The 17,160-nt window shown below is 53.1% G+C and overlaps 2 protein-coding genes across 7 annotated transcripts; one reads left to right on the forward strand and one right to left on the reverse strand.

Moving 5' to 3' along the window:
* Window positions 1-304: 304 nt before the first annotated feature.
* On the reverse strand, window positions 305-14,928 carry LOC308548099 (uncharacterized protein). Of its 3 annotated transcripts, none has more exons than XM_081119114.1 (7): window positions 14,880-14,928; window positions 11,609-11,710; window positions 3,843-4,835; window positions 2,455-2,670; window positions 2,172-2,255; window positions 1,742-1,959; window positions 305-1,640 (listed from the first exon to the last, which is right to left on the reverse strand). In XM_081119114.1, exons 1-7 carry the CDS (start codon window positions 14,901-14,903, stop codon window positions 1,472-1,474), a joined length of 1,806 nt encoding a protein of 601 aa, XP_080975240.1. In that variant the 5' UTR covers window positions 14,904-14,928; the 3' UTR covers window positions 305-1,471. The 3 variants fall into 3 exon arrangements, with proteins under 3 accessions (XP_080975240.1, XP_080975242.1, XP_080975241.1); XM_081119116.1 differs by having other exon boundaries at window positions 2,172-2,315; XM_081119115.1 differs by lacking the exon at window positions 2,455-2,670.
* A 75-nt stretch (window positions 14,929-15,003) lies between these two features.
* TMEM208 (transmembrane protein 208) lies at window positions 15,004-17,140 on the forward strand. 4 transcript variants are annotated; one of them, XR_013997530.1, is made up of 6 exons: window positions 15,004-15,129; window positions 15,756-15,851; window positions 16,241-16,300; window positions 16,382-16,544; window positions 16,661-16,763; window positions 16,859-17,140. XR_013997530.1 is itself a non-coding variant. In XM_081118381.1 (6 exons), exons 4-6 carry the CDS (start codon window positions 16,382-16,384, stop codon window positions 16,994-16,996), a joined length of 360 nt encoding a protein of 119 aa, XP_080974507.1. In that variant the 5' UTR covers window positions 15,010-15,129; window positions 15,756-15,851; window positions 16,156-16,300; the 3' UTR covers window positions 16,997-17,140. The 4 variants fall into 4 exon arrangements, 2 of the variants coding, with proteins under 2 accessions (XP_080974507.1, XP_080974506.1); XM_081118381.1 differs by having other exon boundaries at window positions 15,010-15,129; window positions 16,156-16,300; window positions 16,382-16,518; window positions 16,679-16,763; XR_013997531.1 differs by having other exon boundaries at window positions 15,014-15,129; window positions 16,679-16,763.
* Window positions 17,141-17,160: the final 20 nt, after the last annotated feature.

Consider the following 17,160-nt stretch of genomic DNA (forward strand, 5'->3'; position numbering starts at 1 on the left):
AGAATGTTCTGAGCTTCCCCTCCCCAGCTATGCTTCTGATTCAGGCACCCAGAGACTTCCCACCACACTTGGAATAGTCTGCTGTTGAGTTCAAGATGGAAATGGGGGTGGGGATCCCAGATGCTGTTAAGTCTCCCAATAGAGAGGCCTTCCAATAGAGTGCCTGTGGCTTGCAGGGTCCTCGGTGCTTGGTCCATGATGGCATCCTCCCTGCACCCTGTTGGGGCCTGTGCACCCCCCAGTCCCTTCTGCCAGATTGCGCTCTTCTTTCTCCTGCTCTTTTTTTTTTTTTTTTTTTACCACCTTCAGTCTTTCCTTGGCTTTCCAGGCTAAGCTCATTGCTCCCCTGGGTTCCTGGTCCCAGGTGCTTATTTCTCTATTTGTGCACACCCTGCACACTGGGCTGTCCTTGTCTGCTGGCTGATTTGCCTCCCCAGCTGCCCTGGAGGCTGGGAGAGCTTCATCACCTCTGAGTCCCCACATAAAACAGGCATTCAGGCAGCCCGATTGGCTGCTCCTAGAACTGATGAAGACAGATGGACAAAGTGTAGGTGGACATATGGAGGGCCAGACAGAGCTGCTATTGAGAATTCACTGGTACTGTTTAAGCACTTGGACTAGATGACCTCTAATGATCCTTCTACCCAGAGATGCTATTCCCTTTCCTCTTGTCTCCCCCCCCCCACCCAAGACAACCTCATGGACTGGCATCGTTAATCAGTGTGTTCCTGGGGTCTGGCTGGGCCGAGTGCACACAGATGTGCCTTTGCTGCAGGACCTGCCTGGGAACTCATGCTGGGAAAGGCCTCCAGACTTTTGAAGTCTCCTACCATATGGGGAAGAAGCTGGGACATGCTAGAGCTCTTGGGGGCTTTGGGCCACACCTGAGGAAGAAGTTGTCTGGTGTTTCCTCCATTGTCCCTGGGCTGCTTCAACTGAGGTGGGGAGGGGAGGGGCCCTTTAGTCTGAGAACTTCAGATAAGGAGGCAAAATCTGGAACTTTTAATCTTGTTTGGGTTTACAATAAAGTCTGGCTTGGCTGTTGGTAGGGGACTGGGGGGCGCTCCTATAGGAAACAAGGTGGGGCACAGGCCTTGAGTGGGAGAAGTGGGCAGGGCAAGAGGCACTGGGTCTGCTCCTCTTCAGCATCAGACCCAGACACCTATGGGCCTCGGGTTTCTGGACCCAGGCCTGGCCAGGAGAACAGGAGCTGGTATTTCCAGGGGCCTGTGGCAGATACATGTAGCTGGAAAGAAGCCCCTCCTGGGCTGTGGGGCAGATGAGTAGGAAGCACCCCAGGTTGCCCTGGATTAGTCCCACCTACAGTCCTAGCAAAGGTATTTATAGCTTGGGGAAGGGGCTCTGGGGTCTGTATCAGAGGGAAACAGGAGGCACTGAGTCAAACTCCAGTCAAAAAGCCAGGGCTAGGGACTATAGAGGCAGAGCTATTGGGCTGCTTACTGACCTGGCCTCAGAGTGTTAGGGTCAGGTCAGCCCCTCCTACGAAGCGGGACTGGATGCAGGTCACCAGGGGCAGTTGGGCTTGGAATCGCCTGACAGCAGCTATGCTAATACCAGGACACATGGAGACATCTAACGTCTGGATCTGCTTGCACGCCTGCCCAATGGTATCCAGCGTTCTGCAGGGAGGTCACTGTGTGAGTGCCTCACCTGATGTGGGGCCCCAGCCAAGCCCAGCCCAGCCCAGCCCCTGCACTGTGGCATCATCGGACACACTCACTGTTCTGTAAGCTGATTGCAGCTGGACAGGTTGAGGTGCTGCAGCCTTGGCCAGGAGCTGGCTGCCTGGGCCCAGCCCTCATCACTGAGGAGGCTGCAGTGACTCAGCGCTAAGCGCTCCAGGCTAGGACAGCCTCTGGCCACAGCCACCAAGCCCTTGTCTGTGAGTGCTGGCAACAGGCTCAGTGACAACTGCCTCAGCTGGGTGAGCTGGAGCACCTGCAAGGGTGGAGTGTGTGGGGACAGGGTGTAGTATGGCACTGGAGCCCAGGGCCAGGGGCTCTTCTAGGTTCCCCCACCCCCAGCCAAAGGAGAGGCCATAGGCAGCAGAAACTAATGAGAAAGGAACTTTTTCCAAGCAAAATATGGGTTGGGCAGGCTCCTGGCTCCAGCCCAGGATCCTCACCCTATCCACACCCCCAGTCCCACACCTTTGCCAAACTGGCATCAGTCAGCTTGCTGCAGGCTGTGAGGTCCAACTCCCGCAGGGCCTGCAGCATGAGCAGGGTGGGGCCCTGTGGTTGGAGAGAAGGGTCCTTAGGGGCCGAGGCCTGATGCTCCAGCTCTTGGTGTGGCTGTGGGACGAGGCCCCTGCTTCTCAGGTTCCTCCTGAGTTTGGCCCCCAAGTGCTCCTAGAGAGAGACTCAGGAGGGGCAGGAGAGGTAGGTGAGCCCAGGGACCATCCCACCCTCCATGACCTCGAGGGTCCCACACCTGGGCTCCCTGTGCTGGCTCCTCACTTGGTTCCTCAAGCCCCAGGAGCCCCCAGTCACAAAGCTCCTTGCACCAGGCCAGGCGCAGGACTGAGAGGAGAGTGAGGTAGGTGCAGATGGCCTGCAGGGTCCGGTTGGTGAGGGTCACACAAGAGGATAAGTCTAGCACCCTGAGACTTGGTCCCAGCACTGGAATCAGGGAGAGCACTGAGGTGTCCTAGGAGGAAAGTGGGGAAGGGAGAGAGCAATGGAAAGATGGCTTGTGCCTATGACACTAAACTTGGCAACGGTCACTAGGAAGGTTCTGTCCAAGGTTTTGGCAATAGGGAGCTACCAGAGGGTCCATGGAGGGAAGCAATAATGCCCTTGTGCTGGTGAAAGGTCAGAGTGAACAGGGTGAGCCACGGGGATAGGACACCAGGAGGAGCTTGCTGGAGGGCAAAGGCCTAGGTTGGCTGGGGCACGGAAGATGCGGGGGGAAATTCCAAAGGAATCTGCCCGGGTTGTGATCCCAGTCAGTACCTGCTGAAGGGGTGAGCCTGGGCTTACTGAACTAGTGGTGGTGTCTGACCCCAGTGACACAATCAGATATGCTCCCTCTAGATTTCGAAGCAGAACTGTGAGGTCACAGTGGGAGTAGGGCTGCCACCTGGCAGAAGCAGTGGTGGCGGGAGGAGCAGGAGCTAAGGACGGAGTAGAGGAAACTGGTTGGTAGAGATACAGAGACACAAGAATGTGAGGCTCCAGGGAGGCCAGCTGAGACACAGTGGTGAAAGGAAGGTGGGTGGGGCGGGGGAAGAGGTGCATGTGTGGAAAAGGTTGAGAGATGGTTTTCAGGTGCGGAATACCCTGAGCATGTCAATGGGCCGGAAGAACAACCCACTAAAGAAGACTGACACTGATGCCACCTGGCGGGACAGGGCTGAGCCCCATCGAGGACACTGGCTTCAGACAAGTGACCCTGCTGCTCCCAAATCACATTCTCTCCCTCAGGCCCTGCCTGAGAAACCTCCTCTGTGGGACCTCAGTCCCCTTCTCCATAGGGCTCTGTTCTGTCATCTCCTTTCACCAGCCTTCCTCGCTCAGGAACACCTGCTTTCAGTGCCCCTTTCCAGACTGCAGTGGTCACTGAGCACTTGGCATTCGAGGTGGATGCCACCTCATGGCCTGGGCCTCCCTTTACCTGAGCCCACTGTGGGAGCTGCTGGGAGTAGTGCTGGCAGCTGCACTGACTTATCTAGGCTTCTTTCCCCTTCCAGACTGTGTCCCAAATTCAGTTCTAACTACTATTGCTTGGACACAAACACTGGGCAGTTCCTCCCTGGTGCCACACCCCCAGTTCCCCCAGCCCCCAGTCCTGGTGAGGAAAGAAGGGGATGGTAGGCTCACCTTGAGTGAGGAGCAGTAGGCCAGGCTGAGGGTGGCCAGTGGGGGTGGAGCTCCACGCACTGAGCCCAGGGCCTGGGCCAATTCCCGCCCGCTGACCAGGCAGCACTCGGCCATGTCGAGGCTCTGCAGCTCCCGCAGGCATCCCAGGGCTGTACATCCCGCATCGGTCAGTCGCTGTAGCTTCCTCAGGCTCAGGTGCTGCAGGTGCCGCAGACCCCGGCTCACGGCCAAGAGTGCCCTGTCAGTCAGTTCTGAGCAGCTGCTGAGGTCCAGGGAGGTAAGGCCTGGTTGCTGGCGGCAAAGGGCAGCTATGGCCTCCGTGGAGAGGTCCCGGCAGCTGTGCAGGCTCAGCTCCTGCAGCTGTAGCCCAGCTACCTGACCCAGGGCCTGCAGGGCCTCAGGTAGCAAGCCAGTGCCACTCAGGTCCAGGGTGCACAGCCTACCAGCCCGCTCCTTCACGAACCGCAGCAGGTTGTGGAAGGAGAGGTGGGACAGGGAGGAGTCCTGGGGACCCATGGAGCATCGGGTTGGGCCTAGCTCAAAGGTGAGGTGACAGTAGGCCAAGGAGAGGCGCTCTAGGCTGGGGGCACAGCTGCTTAGCCGGTTGAAGCTGAGGTCAGCCAGGTCTCGCAGGCCAGCCAGGTTGAGCTCACGGAGGCTGGTCAGTGCCTGCTGGACCTGCTGTGCTGTCTCAGGCTGAGCTAGCAGCATGCCCGATGTGAAGAGGCTGTTGCAGCCACTGAGGTCAAGGCTACGCAGGGCTGGGCAGCCCAGGATCAGGGCCACAAAGGAGGCCTCTGTGGGGCTGCCCCCACCGAGGCACAAGCTCTGCAGGTGGGGGCCTAGGTGGTAGGCAACAGACTGCAGCACCTGGTGTGAAGCTGGTGAGCCATCCAGGTTGGTCAGGCTGATGCAGGAGACACCCCTGAGGCCCAGGTTCTTGATGGTTGGGAGGGAGGCCAAGGACACAGGGATATTGTACCGCACGTTTGTCTAAAGGGCAGCAGTAGGCCTGGGTTAGCAGTCTGGCCTCAGAGGATGCTGGGCACCAGGTCTGGTGGCAAGTTGCTGGTTAGAGGTCAAGGGCAGAGCAGGGAAGGGCCCTTCTACAAGGGGGCCCACTGTGGTATGATGTGATGTGTGGTTGAAGGGGTGCTGGTGGGAAGTGGGAGCTGGGAGGACAAGTCACACTGGGGCTCAAGGGGATGGATGACTATAAGGGGAGGACAGGAAGATTAGTGATGGAAGGGTCTGGATGTCTATGGAGTTCCATGGGGAGTTAGCATACAGGGTACAGGAGAGTTGGGGGTGACCTGGAGGAGACTGAGCAAAGCCTCCAGGGAGCAGGACGACAAATTATGCTGGGCCCCAACCTTTAGGACTTTCAGAAGGTGACCCTGAGACCCATGGACTCAGCCCTTGGCATTAGTTAAGCAGCCAGCCTCCTCCATTTTCTTGAGAGCATATAATAAATGGCGCTCAGAACAGCTGAAGGCAGGAAGAAGCGAGGCAGATGTCACTCACCACAACCCCCTGTGGCCCAGATGCCAGAGGTCTGCGGCAGGCAGTGAGGCCAAGGTCCCTGGTGGCTTCAGTGTCTTGGTCACATGAATGTTTGCAAAAATGGGTTTTGTGTGTAAGTGAAAATGTGTGCATGCATGTGTGTGTGCATGCACTAACACATGTGAGCTCCACAGGCTCCAGAGTTCAAGATATTCTTGTGATCCCTGAGGCTCATCTCTGGAGGGTCCATCTTATCGAGGTAAGGAAGGAGAAGTCTCCATTTCTGGGAGGCAGGAACCAAGAGAATGAATCTCAGAGACACCAAGGAAGATGAGTTGGCCCTGACGTAGAGGGACAGGGGAGTGAGAGTGGGGAGCCCACAGTTGGAAGCAGGGAAGCAGGAGGCCAGCTCAGGGCAGAATCATGGGAATAAGCTGGCTTGTGTAGGAGTTTGGGGAGCCCCCAGTTAAGGAGATTTTCCACAAAATCTTCCCTGACCTTGTGCCAGAGGGTGCTATCGGGCAGTTGGTACAGGTCTTTGTGGAACAGGTCTGTGGTAGGAGGGTTTGGCTTCTAAAATGGTAGCCCTGTTTCTCTACCCGTGAGGATGCCCAGGTTGCAGGCAAGTGGTACTCAAAGAAGGCTCTTGTCTTAATGTATCAACACAATCCTGATACAGGAAAGCAAGCTCCCTGGAAAACCTGCCCTATCAGTAACTGTAAAAACAAGTCCGTGTTCCCTGTGGTACTCCACAGAACATTAAAGGAAAGCAGAAAAGTGGAAACGGCACATAATATGCACTCCTGCAAGATATCTATCAACAGGATCCTCCTGAGAAGACACACAGAACTCATCCTCAGGTGTGGAGAAAGCAACCTGGCTTCTGCCAGAGGGAAGCAGCCACCTGTGGCCACCATGGCTGTCACCATGGGAAGGAGTGAGTGGTTAAGATATGGGGACCAGCTGGGCCGGGTGTGGCTCAGCGGTTGAGCATCGACCTAGGATCCAGGTGATTGGGGGTTTGATTCCCACTCAGGGCACATGCCCGGGTTGTGGGCTCCATCCCCAGTCGGGGGCGTGCAGGAGGCAGCTGATCAATGACTCTCTCATCATTGATGTTTCTATCTCTCTCTCTCCCTCTCCTTTCCTCTCTCTGAAATCAATAAAGATATATTAAAAAAAAAAAAAAAGAGAGAGAGATGGGGAACCAGCTCCTGGCTGCTTCCACAGGAATCTGGGGTCAAACCAGGTTCCCTTTCAACACCCCATTCCTTGAATGTGATCATTATGGGTGAGAGGAGTACTCTTCATATACCCCTTCGTGGACACTGGGTCCATCTCTCAGATTTCAGGAGAGCTGGGGAATATCCCAGTGTGAGAGTGGGGAGAGTGATGAAAAGATCGGGGTGGAAAGGTTTTAGAAAGGAAAGGAAAGCAGGTCTCCAGCCATTTCAAAGCCCTGCATGCCAGATGAGCCGATCTGATGATGCATGAGGTGAACTATGGCTGGCGGAGTGCAGAGCCTGCTGGTTACCCAGGCAGCACCCGCCCCCTCAGTCACATCCCAACCCCCGCAGGCCCCAGCTCCTCTGCCTTCAGTCTTCTCCTTCCCCTTCCTTCCTGAGCCTAGGTGGGCAGGAATGTTCTCGCCTTTCCCCCTGCCTCCCTATAAACAAGGTAGACAAACAGCTGAGGAAAGGCATTGGCAGTCAGCCCGGGGTCCAAGTTCAGAACTGGCTGATAGCAGCAAAAACCACAGGATAGAGGGACGGGGCCTGCCTAAAGGGCTTCTAGCTCACCCACCTCCCTGCTCTGCACCATTTTTCTTGGTGGGGAGGAGGCAGCCTCTAGGTCATCACCTAGGTGGTCTAGCCTGAACTCAAAGTACAGGAGCCCAGGAGCAGCCTTTTAGGGATATGTATCATCTGTGGGGGCAGGGCAGCAGGTGGAAGGAGCAGGCTCCTGGGTCCTTGTGTTTGGCCCTGGTATAGCAAAGCCCCCACTCCCCGGGCCCTAGGAAGCTGCTTCTAGAGGCTCAAGAGAGGACTGTAAGGGTACCTACTCCAGTTTGAGCTGTCCTATCCACAGAGGGGCCAACTAGCCCCTGGTCTCCTCCTGTCCCAATGCTGGTATCATAAGAGAAAATGAAGAGAATGCAAAGACACTTGGGAAATGCTGTATACCTGCTAAAAGTGACACATCCTTTGTGAGAGGCCAGGATTCCATTGTACCTACTCTGTGTGCAGACTTGGAGAGCTATCTGATAGAGAAATGGCCCTCGGTCTGCTGATACAGGAATCCAAAGCTAACGCACCTGTTCTCTAGAAGGCCTTTGAGAAATCAGGGCCTGGAACCCAGAGGGTTTGGTCTCTAGAGAGGGGTTAGACCTCCAGGTCTTTATAAACACCTCAGGCAGGAGAAGGCAGAGGAGGGCAGAAGCTAGATGTCCTGAGTTCTTCACAGTGACCAACCCAGCACAGGCAACAAGCCCCCAGCCCCCAGCCCCCAGCCCCCACCCCCCAGGAACAGGCAGAACCTGGGTGTCTGTTAGGGTGCTGCCTTTGTCTACCTTCTTATTTGAGAAAAACTGAGATTAAGTGGGGCAGGTCAGGGAAAAGTCACTGAGTCCAGCATCCTAGCCTGGCCTGGTGAGCCATAGGCCCTAGCACGGCCTTGGTGAGACAGAATCTTCCATAGCACCTACTAGTTGCGGCACTACCTCCTATCAATCTGCCCACACCTGGGCCCTGGAAGATGGTTCCTGCCAATAGGGTTCTGCAGATTGCTCTCTGGGACGTGGTGGTGGGATGTCAGCAGGGCCCTAGATGCCCCGGTACCTGTGGCCCGACCTCCCAGTGCTCCCAGCCCAGGGGGCGCTGGAGAAGATAGTGGACCTGGAGAGAAGTCTCAAGGGGGATGAGAAGAGAACCGTGAGGTAGGAATGGGGGAGGCCAGTACTGATGGTGCAAGCAAGAGGGGAGACCGTGGCTTTGTCAATGTTCTATCTGGAGCAGCCCAGTGCTAAAATGGTGGATTCTAAGGCCGCAGATGCTGACCCTGGCCACTTCTTCTCCTTACTCCCTTATTCCTATTCCAATCTCACCTACACCCCAGGGCGTGACCACCCACTTTGCTTCTGCCCTCTCCTTTGCTGGACTCCAAGAGTCCGATTACATCTCCTTAGGAGCCTCAGGGTCCCGCTTGTCATGATGCTGTGCCCATTCTCCTTGCTCCCTGCCCTGCCAGGGATGATGGGACCACTGCCTCCTCGGGTAGGTGCTGGGGATACAGAATTCTGCAGGAATTCTCTGCCGAGGAAGCCACGGTCTCCCCTCTTGCTTGCACCATCAGTACTGGCCTCCCCCATCCCTACCTCACGGTTCTCTTCTCATCCCCCTTGAGACTTCTCTCCAGGTCCACTATCTTCTCCAGCCCCTGAGGCTACTGTGGCACCCTCCCCCACTCCAGCCTTCTCAGAGGTGATCTGTTCTGTTCCCAAAAGAAACCCAAGCCATCAGGTGGGAAGGCCCTCCCTGTGTCACATTCAGCAGCCCACTCCTGGAAGGATCAGCTCTAACCTCCCTCCCTCTCCTGCTCCTTAGTTCAAAGTAACTCCCTTCTGCCAGTCTACTGAGCCTGTCCCTGACCTTCTCCTCTGAGAGCCCTGCAGTTTCTGCCTTTCCACTGCTCCTTCCCCAGAGTCCACAGACACCCCAGAGTCTTAAAGAACAAAAAGTCTCCCTTGATTCTGCACCCCTCTTCTCAGCTCTCCTATTTCTCCCCTTCCCTCTACAGTCATGCTTCTTGGAAGCACATGGGCACACCCACATCTGCCGTGGACACTCATTTACCCCTTGCCTCACCCATTTACCCCTTGCTCTACCACTGACCCCATGGAAACACTCATTCCTGGCACCAGCTCCCCACCAGGAAGGTCATCAACATCTCCCATGCCACCTGGTATGGAGGCCCGTCCCCCTGAAGATGTCTCCCACTGAGGGTTCTGTGACTCTGCCCTCCTGGCTCACTTCCTACTTTCTGGCCTATTCCCCATCAGCCTCTTCTGAGATCACCAAAGATGAAAAAGACCCAGTCCATAGGCAAATGGGTCCCCCATGATTTGTTCCACTCTCTCCCTCCCTCCGTTCCTTCCTCCTACCCGTTCCCCAACCTGGCAGACTGCACTTCACCCCATCACAACTACTTTCTTTATGGTTCACATAATTTTCCAGAACAGCAGACCCTGGGAGCTAGTTACCTGATGGGCCTCTCTCCAGATACACGGATGCAGATCTGAATCCACTGTCTTATCCTCCAACTCTGCCCTTCTAAACTCTCAACGCCCTCTACCAAGTTACCCAAATTGGAAATCTGGGCACTTCACTGCTTCTGCCTTATTGTCTGTCAAAATATATTATAGCAGTTTCCTCCTAAAGACTTGGGTCTTAGCCTCCAGTCTCTCTGGCACCATCTATTCTTGGTATTGTCACCAGAGTTATCCTCACAAAAGGAAAACTGACCCTCTTCAGACCCTCTGATGGTTCTTCACTTCACAGGACAGAAGCTGAGCGTCCTGGCTGGCATTTGAGCCCTATGTCAGACCCCTGCCTACTCCCCAGCCTCAGCTTTCCCATGCCAGTGCCTACTTCCTCCCCACCCCCAGTTCTGGGAATGTCAACTTCTGACCATTGTCTCACGCTGCCATGCCTCTGCTCTTCTGCTTTTTCTGAAGATCCATGGATTCAACTTCCACCCATTCTTTAATGACACCCAAATGTATATTTATTATCCAGGCCTGTCTCTTAGATTTCTCACCCAGAAATCCAACTACCAACTATATTTTACCATCCAGATGTCTCATATTTCGAGTTTTAAACAAACCAAATTCCTTCAGACAGTAAGCTCAATGACACTGGATAGATAACTCAACCACAGGCCCTACACATTTAATATGTGACAGACGAGGTTTCAAATCCAGCAGGGAAGGGGAAGGAAAGATTATACATAAATGACATTTGGGCTAATTGAAAAGAATCAGTTTAGCTTCTACCTCATAGCATAAATCAAAATAATTTCACCAATAAAAACAATATAAAGATTCACACTGTAAAACAGAAGGAACAATTTTGTTGTGAGCCTAAAACTGCTCTAAAAAATAAAGCCCAATAAAAAAAGACAGAAGAAAACATAAGTGTATATTTATCAAATCTCTGAAGAGGCAAAGGATCTCTAAGTTTAAAAAGCAATGGAAGTTAAGAAATAAAAGGATGTTCCAAGTCAACAACATAGAAATTTCACCTCTGCATCTCATAAATAAACAGATATCTACAAATCAAATGAAAAGGCAAACATACTAGGAATATATTTCAATAAATATGAAAAAGATTAATCTCTTTAATGTATAAAAAGTTCACACAAATAGATAAAAGACTAAGTCCCCAATAGTTAAATGGATAAAGAACAGGAATAAACGAAAGGGAAATATAAATGGTCAGCTAATGAGAAAACGATTCAACCTCCGTAATAATTAAGAAGTGAAAATTGAAACAAGGAGTTACCACTGCTGGCCTTTCAGACTAGGACAGATGTCTGGATTCACTTCCTAGCGGGCGGTCCCCCTGCACCCTGACTCCCCCGCAGCCCACTGCACTGCGGGGAGACACGCATGGCTCTGTGCCACACTCCCCAGCCCTAGCGTTCCTCTCAAGGCTCCAGGGTGATAACCAGGAGAAAGCCCCAGCGATGCCGCCTGGCACGCCCGCCAGCTTGCAGTCTGACACTTTCTAACCTTATCTCCCACCCCCTGCCCCGCACACATCTAAGTTCCAGTCATAGGGAACTTGCGTGGTCGTTTCCAGGACCATTCCACGCCTTTGTGCCTTCACCTGTGCTGCTGCCCGTCCCGGAAAGGCCAACCCTCACCCTCACGCTGTTCCTTCAGGAGGCCGTCCCGATGCTGCTGGTCTCCTTTGGATGTCCTTCCTCATGTTCCTGTTGCACCCTTCATTCCAGTGTCACAGCACTCAGCCCGCAATATTATGATCACTAGTCTTCTCCACTGGACTATGGGCTCCTCGGGGCAGGGGCCATGCCTTACCCACCTGGACAGTCCCAGCACTGTACCCAGACGCAAGTATGTACGAATGTAATGTATGTATGACTATGTATGATGAATAAATGGGTGGATGATGTGTGGGCAGGGCCATGAGCAAGCTGACGTGACGGACAACTGAGAATGGGCCAGGTGAGGGTGGGCACCTTACCTCCCGAAGGGCATTCTGGGCTGCATAGTACCAAGCCCGACTCACGAGGGAGGCCTCTTTCTGATCTGACAGAGGCAGGAAGCTCAGAATATATGTGAGCATCTGAGGGAAGAAGAGAGGGCATTGGGGGCTGTTAGAGCTGGGGGCCTTGGGAACTTTCTCTAGCTGATAGCACGGTATGTCTGTGGGGACTAGAGCACTGGCTTCTAGTTCACCTTGGATCCTAAGCTTCACAGAGTCTTCATGTCCCCTCTCCACCTCCCAAGTATCTTTACTGTGAACAAACCTTTCCTAAGCAAGGTCTGGATGCAGGACTGTACAGACTGATAAAAATCAAACTTCCTGCTCAGTTTGGTAAAAAGAGCCTGGGCACTGGGGCCAGATAAACCTAATTCAAGTCCTTACTCTATCAACTGACCTCTTTGAGCCTTGTTTTTCTTATCAGTTGCAGTGAGATTTAAATATATTATTGTGAGAATTAAATGACATGTCTTGAATAGGATCTGGAACACAGCAAGTCAGGTGCTCCTCTGATTTTCAGGAAGCTGCAACCCCTTCCTCCTGTTCTCATAGGTGAGTGTCTGAGAACCCACTCTCTTCTCATCTTCTCCACTGCCAACTGGCCTTCTCAGCTGGTAAGATGTGATCCCAGCAACACCCAGCTTGGGAGGCTAGGGCCCTCGATCCACTTAATGCTCTATGAGGCTGGGGGGTAAGGTTGGAGGCCCTATTATAGGGAACTGGGAAGGGAGTTGCCTGTGAGGCCAGGAGTGATTTGATGTTAACTCTTCTTTTCTTCTAGAATCTTCCTTCCTTGACTCCTGTGACACTGTTTTCTAGGGCTCCACTCACCACTTCAATTGCCCTGTTTCTGGATTCTTCTCTGGTTCCCAGGGCTTGGACCTGAGTATTTCAATCTGTTTACTTTTTAGGTTAATAAGTTCATTTACATGGCTTCAACAGTTATCTCTATAGGAATGACCAACAATTCAGTATACTCATATTATCTTATGTGCCAGTCCAGTGTTGCCAACTGTCCGCACAAGCCTTCATCCAAATATTTTATCATCACCTTCATCTCAACCAGAATTCATATTCTGCCTTCAGTCCAAAGCAGCCCCACCTCCCATCTTTCCAGCGCCTGAGCTTCAATGCCAACAATGCACCTCGTGTGAAGATCTTTATAATACTTTGTACTCATCATACTCCTCTGTCCCTTGCTCTCAGACACAGGTATAAAGCATAGGCTTTAGGCCAGGCTAACTTAGACTCATTCAAACCCCAGTTCCACTACTTCCTAGCTGTGTAACCTGTGTGACCTCAGGCAAGGTACTTGACCTTTCTGAGCCTCAGTTTCCATACCTGTAGAATGGGGATATTAGAAAAATCTAGGTCATAGTTCTTATGGGGATTAAGTTATATTTATATATCTATATCTATCTATCTATCTATCTATCTATCTATCTATCTATCTATCTATCATCTATCTATCAACTTGATACAATGTGCTTGACACCTAGGTGTTCCATAAATGGTTGCTGGATTGCTGTTACTAATACTTTTACCTTTGGAACTTTACTTAGTAGTGTAGATTTTTATCATTTCAAACCTGGATTCCTTTCACAATCTTCTACCTTATCTTCCTGCCTCTAGGCTCATCCTTGCTAATCATTCTGCACATTGCAGCAAGGTTAATTTTCCTAAAAGTGTTCAGTCTCAGCATACCCCTGATGAAAGCTTTTAGGGTATCCCAGTACCCTCAGGACACAAACTCTACTCTTAGGTCAGCACTGTCAGGCCTCTATGCCCAACTGGATCCCTGATCCCAGAGCTTCCCCAATCTAGTCTCCCCACTGTCCTACACACACAGCATGTCTATTTTCTTTTCCTGTGTGGGCCTCTTTCCTGGACTGCCCATCCTTAAGCTTGACTTCATCAGCCTATTCTGATCTCTTCTTTTTTTATCCCTAGCATACAGAAGGTGCTCAGCCAATACTTACTGGATTGAATTAAGGATAGATAGTCCTCTATATCTATTTTCAACAAAGGTTTGCTCAGGGTGGGGAGATAAAGCAAATCAATTATTGAGAGAATGGGGAGAACAGCCTGGGCCAGGGAGGATAGACATGGGGAAGAGAACACTGATGGGGACGGGTAATGACCAAGCCTCCAACCCCAGGGGGAGGCAGATACCTTATCTCTAAGCTGAGATAAGATAGTGCCCATTCTGTCTTCTGGAACTCAGCATCCAACTCAGGGATCAAAGGTAGGGCAAAAATCCTGTCCTCACTGAGGGTAGTCTTTGTGCTGAGAAGGGGAGTGGCCTTTCTAGAGGGTCCAGAGGAGGTAGTGATAAGGGTGGAGTGGCCATCCCATGAACCCCATCCCGAGGGGCTACTAAAGATACGATTGGTCATTCCTGGGATCTATGGGGATGAAGTAGATAACCTCTGGGGCCAAGGGGAGAAAGGATGCCATGGCAGGGAGCTCAAAGGGGTTGGAGCAGTCGTATTTTTGCTAAGGGGAAGGAGAGCCATTCCGGGGCTGATGGGGAAAGGGTGCCCTGTTTCCTGTGCCCAGTGAAGGGGCGGCCAACTCTCAGAGCAAAAAGGATGGAGGGGCCATCCCAAGAGTCCACTGGGGACAAAACCTGCTGTCGCTCTCTGAATAATGGTGGCAGAGAGGTCTTGCTTGAGGCTAAGGAAGAGGGGCAAACACCCCATGGGGCCAAGGAGGTAGGGGTCGCCATCACTGGGGCTGGAAGGAATGGGGAGCAGGCCTGTCTTGGTGACAGAACTCAGCGACCATGCCCGAAGTTGATGGGAAAGGCAGTCTGTCTCCCACCGCCAGAGGTAGGAGGCAGCCATCTCTCCGGGTGGAGGGAATAGAACGATCATCCCAAAGGGCCAATGGAATAAGATCGGTTACCCTTTGAGGACGATGAGATGGAGCAGATATCTTCCAGAACTGAGGGGGAGGGGCGGCCATCTCAAGAGAAGGTTGGTAGGCAGAGGCCCTGTCCTCTCTGAGGTGATAGAATAGCCATTTCCTGGGGCCGATGGGGAAGAAGAGGATGTCCCCCAACTAAGGAGACGGAGTGGCCCAAAAGTGGGGCCGTTACCCATAGCTTGCAGGTCCTAGGATCTCCCCGACAGGTCGTTTCCGCCTGGCAAGCGGGACCCAGGGAGCAGTCTGACAGCCCCTCCCCACAGCCCGGGACCCCGAGGGCGGGGCCTGGCCGGAGCTAGGCCTGAGGACGACCGCCTCTCACCTCCAGGGGCAGCGACTCCGCCATCGCATCCCTGCCGCCTCTGCCCCCGCGCAAGGCATCTGGGAAGTGTAGTCTTACCGACTCTGGGGGGCGGGGCTAGGAAAGGAAGTGGACAACCCACTTCCGTCCCAGTTATGACGAGTTGGGACTGCACCGGAAGTGCCTGTGCTGCCGATGTGGTACTTAGTGACTGCGGTTTCGTTCGCTACCCCTTGTTTCCCTGGCTGAGTATTTGCGACGCACCATGGCGGTAAGGAGGGCGGGTAGGGCGCGGTCCGCAAGGCCAAATCGCTCCCAGGGCCGGGAGACAGAAAACAGAGGAAGGACATCAAGAGAAGGAGGTCGACCAGAGGGAGGCGCCATTCAGTGGCCGGACCGTACTAGATGGAGGGGGGTGGAAGGGAGCGACGGAAGACCGTACCAGAACTAGTGCCAGAGTGGGGGTGGGCATCAGTATCACTTAGTACTAGAATTGGCCGAAGATTTGTGGGGCCTGAAGGGTGTGGGCGTCAGCTGAGATCTTGTCTACTCCAGCAGAGGCCGGAGAGGGGCACTATTCAATACCACTCAGGAATTCCTCTTTATAGGGTCGTCAACCCAAAGCTATACCTTAACAGGGAAGACAGGCGCTATCAGCCTAGTATTAGATCGTTCGAGGGTGTGCAGGAGTCGATCATACCTGGGATTGTTGGAAAGATGGTTTCAGCTCTAAGCAGGATTGACTGGAGGAGGGGTAGACATCCCAAGGATTGTGCTAGGTTGAGCACTATGGGAACTTAGCACAGCTGGGACTCTGTAGCTAACCAGACTGGTGGGGAGAGTGAAGAGGACCCTACTGAGGAGGGCTCTGACAAGCATCTCATCATTCTTCGGCAGCCCAAGGGCAAAGTGGGGACAAGAGGGAAGAAGCAGATATTTGAAGAGAACAGAGAGACCTTGAAGTTCTATCTGCGGATCATACTGGGGGCCAATGTAAGTGCCTGCTTCCTTGTTTCTGTGCCTACCCAAGGTCCCACAGTCCTCAGTTATGTTTGGTGGCAGCAGTGTGGTGGTATGTGAGAGTCAAGGCTTTATAAGAAAGTTAAAAAAATATATATAGAGATGTTGAGTAGTCCAAACAAAACAACAAATATGAGGATGGACTTGAGAGCCCTTATCCCAAATAGAGGTTTCTTTCCTAGGCTGATGTGTCAGAGGGTAGTTTGAATACTCAGGACTTGGGAAGCAGACTTCTTTTTCCCCAACCCTGTAAGAAACAACCTGTCTTCTTCCACAGCCTGGCTTAACTCTTGGTCAGAGTCCAGGGAGGTCCATGGTTTAGGGTAGCTTTGATCCCAGCCTGATCCTGTGTCTGCTTGCAGGCCATTTACTGTCTTGTGACCTTGGTCTTCTTCTACTCATCTGCCTCATTTTGGGCCTGGGTAAGTGTTCCCCATCCTGGGAGGTGGGTGAGCACATAGGGTCAGTGGCTGGCCTTTGATACTCCCATTCTTGTTCTGCAGATGGCCCTGGGCTTTAGTCTGGCAGTATATGGGGCCAGCTACCACTCTATGAGCTCAATGGCACGGGCGGCCTTCTCTGAGGATGGGGCCCTGATGGATGGTGGAATGGATCTCAACATGGAGCAGGGCATGGCAGAGTGAGTGTCCCCCGCCGCCAGCCCAGGTGAGCGGCCCCAGGGCTGTGGTGCTGGGGCCCAGATAGCCCAAGATCCACAGCTGCCTGCAGCTTCATGGGGTGGGAGCTGAATTGGAGTCCATCTACTATTTTGGCCCTTGCAGTCTCCCTTCTATTCACAGGCACCTTAAGGATGTGATCCTACTGACAGCCATTGTACAGGTCCTCAGCTGCTTTTCCCTCTACATCTGGTCCTTCTGGCTTCTGGTGCGTGGGTTGTTGGGCTCCCAAGAAGGGGCTGGGGGCATCTAACCCTTCTTTCATTTCCTGAACCTGGCTTCAAGTTACCTTTTCTCTCCTAGGCTCCAGGACGGGCCCTTTACCTCCTGTGGGTGAATGTGCTGGGCCCTTGGTTCACGGCAGACAGTGGTGCCCCAGCGCCAGAGCACAATGAGAAAAGGCAGCGCCGACAGGAGCGGCGGCAGATGAAACGATTATAGCCACTCACATGGTGACCACCGGCTGCTGGGCCCTAGGTGGCTCTATCAGGCTGCAGGGCCCCAGGCCAGGAGTAATGAGGGCCTAGTCCAGGGGCCAGTAGCAGTCTAAGTCGCAGGATTGTTGAATAAATTGATTAGAATGTGGCTAATGGCTATGTGAGTGA

This window comes from Miniopterus schreibersii (genome assembly GCF_964146895.1).
Source record: "Miniopterus schreibersii genome assembly, chromosome: 18".
In the NCBI taxonomy this organism is placed as follows: Eukaryota; Metazoa; Chordata; class Mammalia; order Chiroptera; family Miniopteridae; genus Miniopterus; species Miniopterus schreibersii.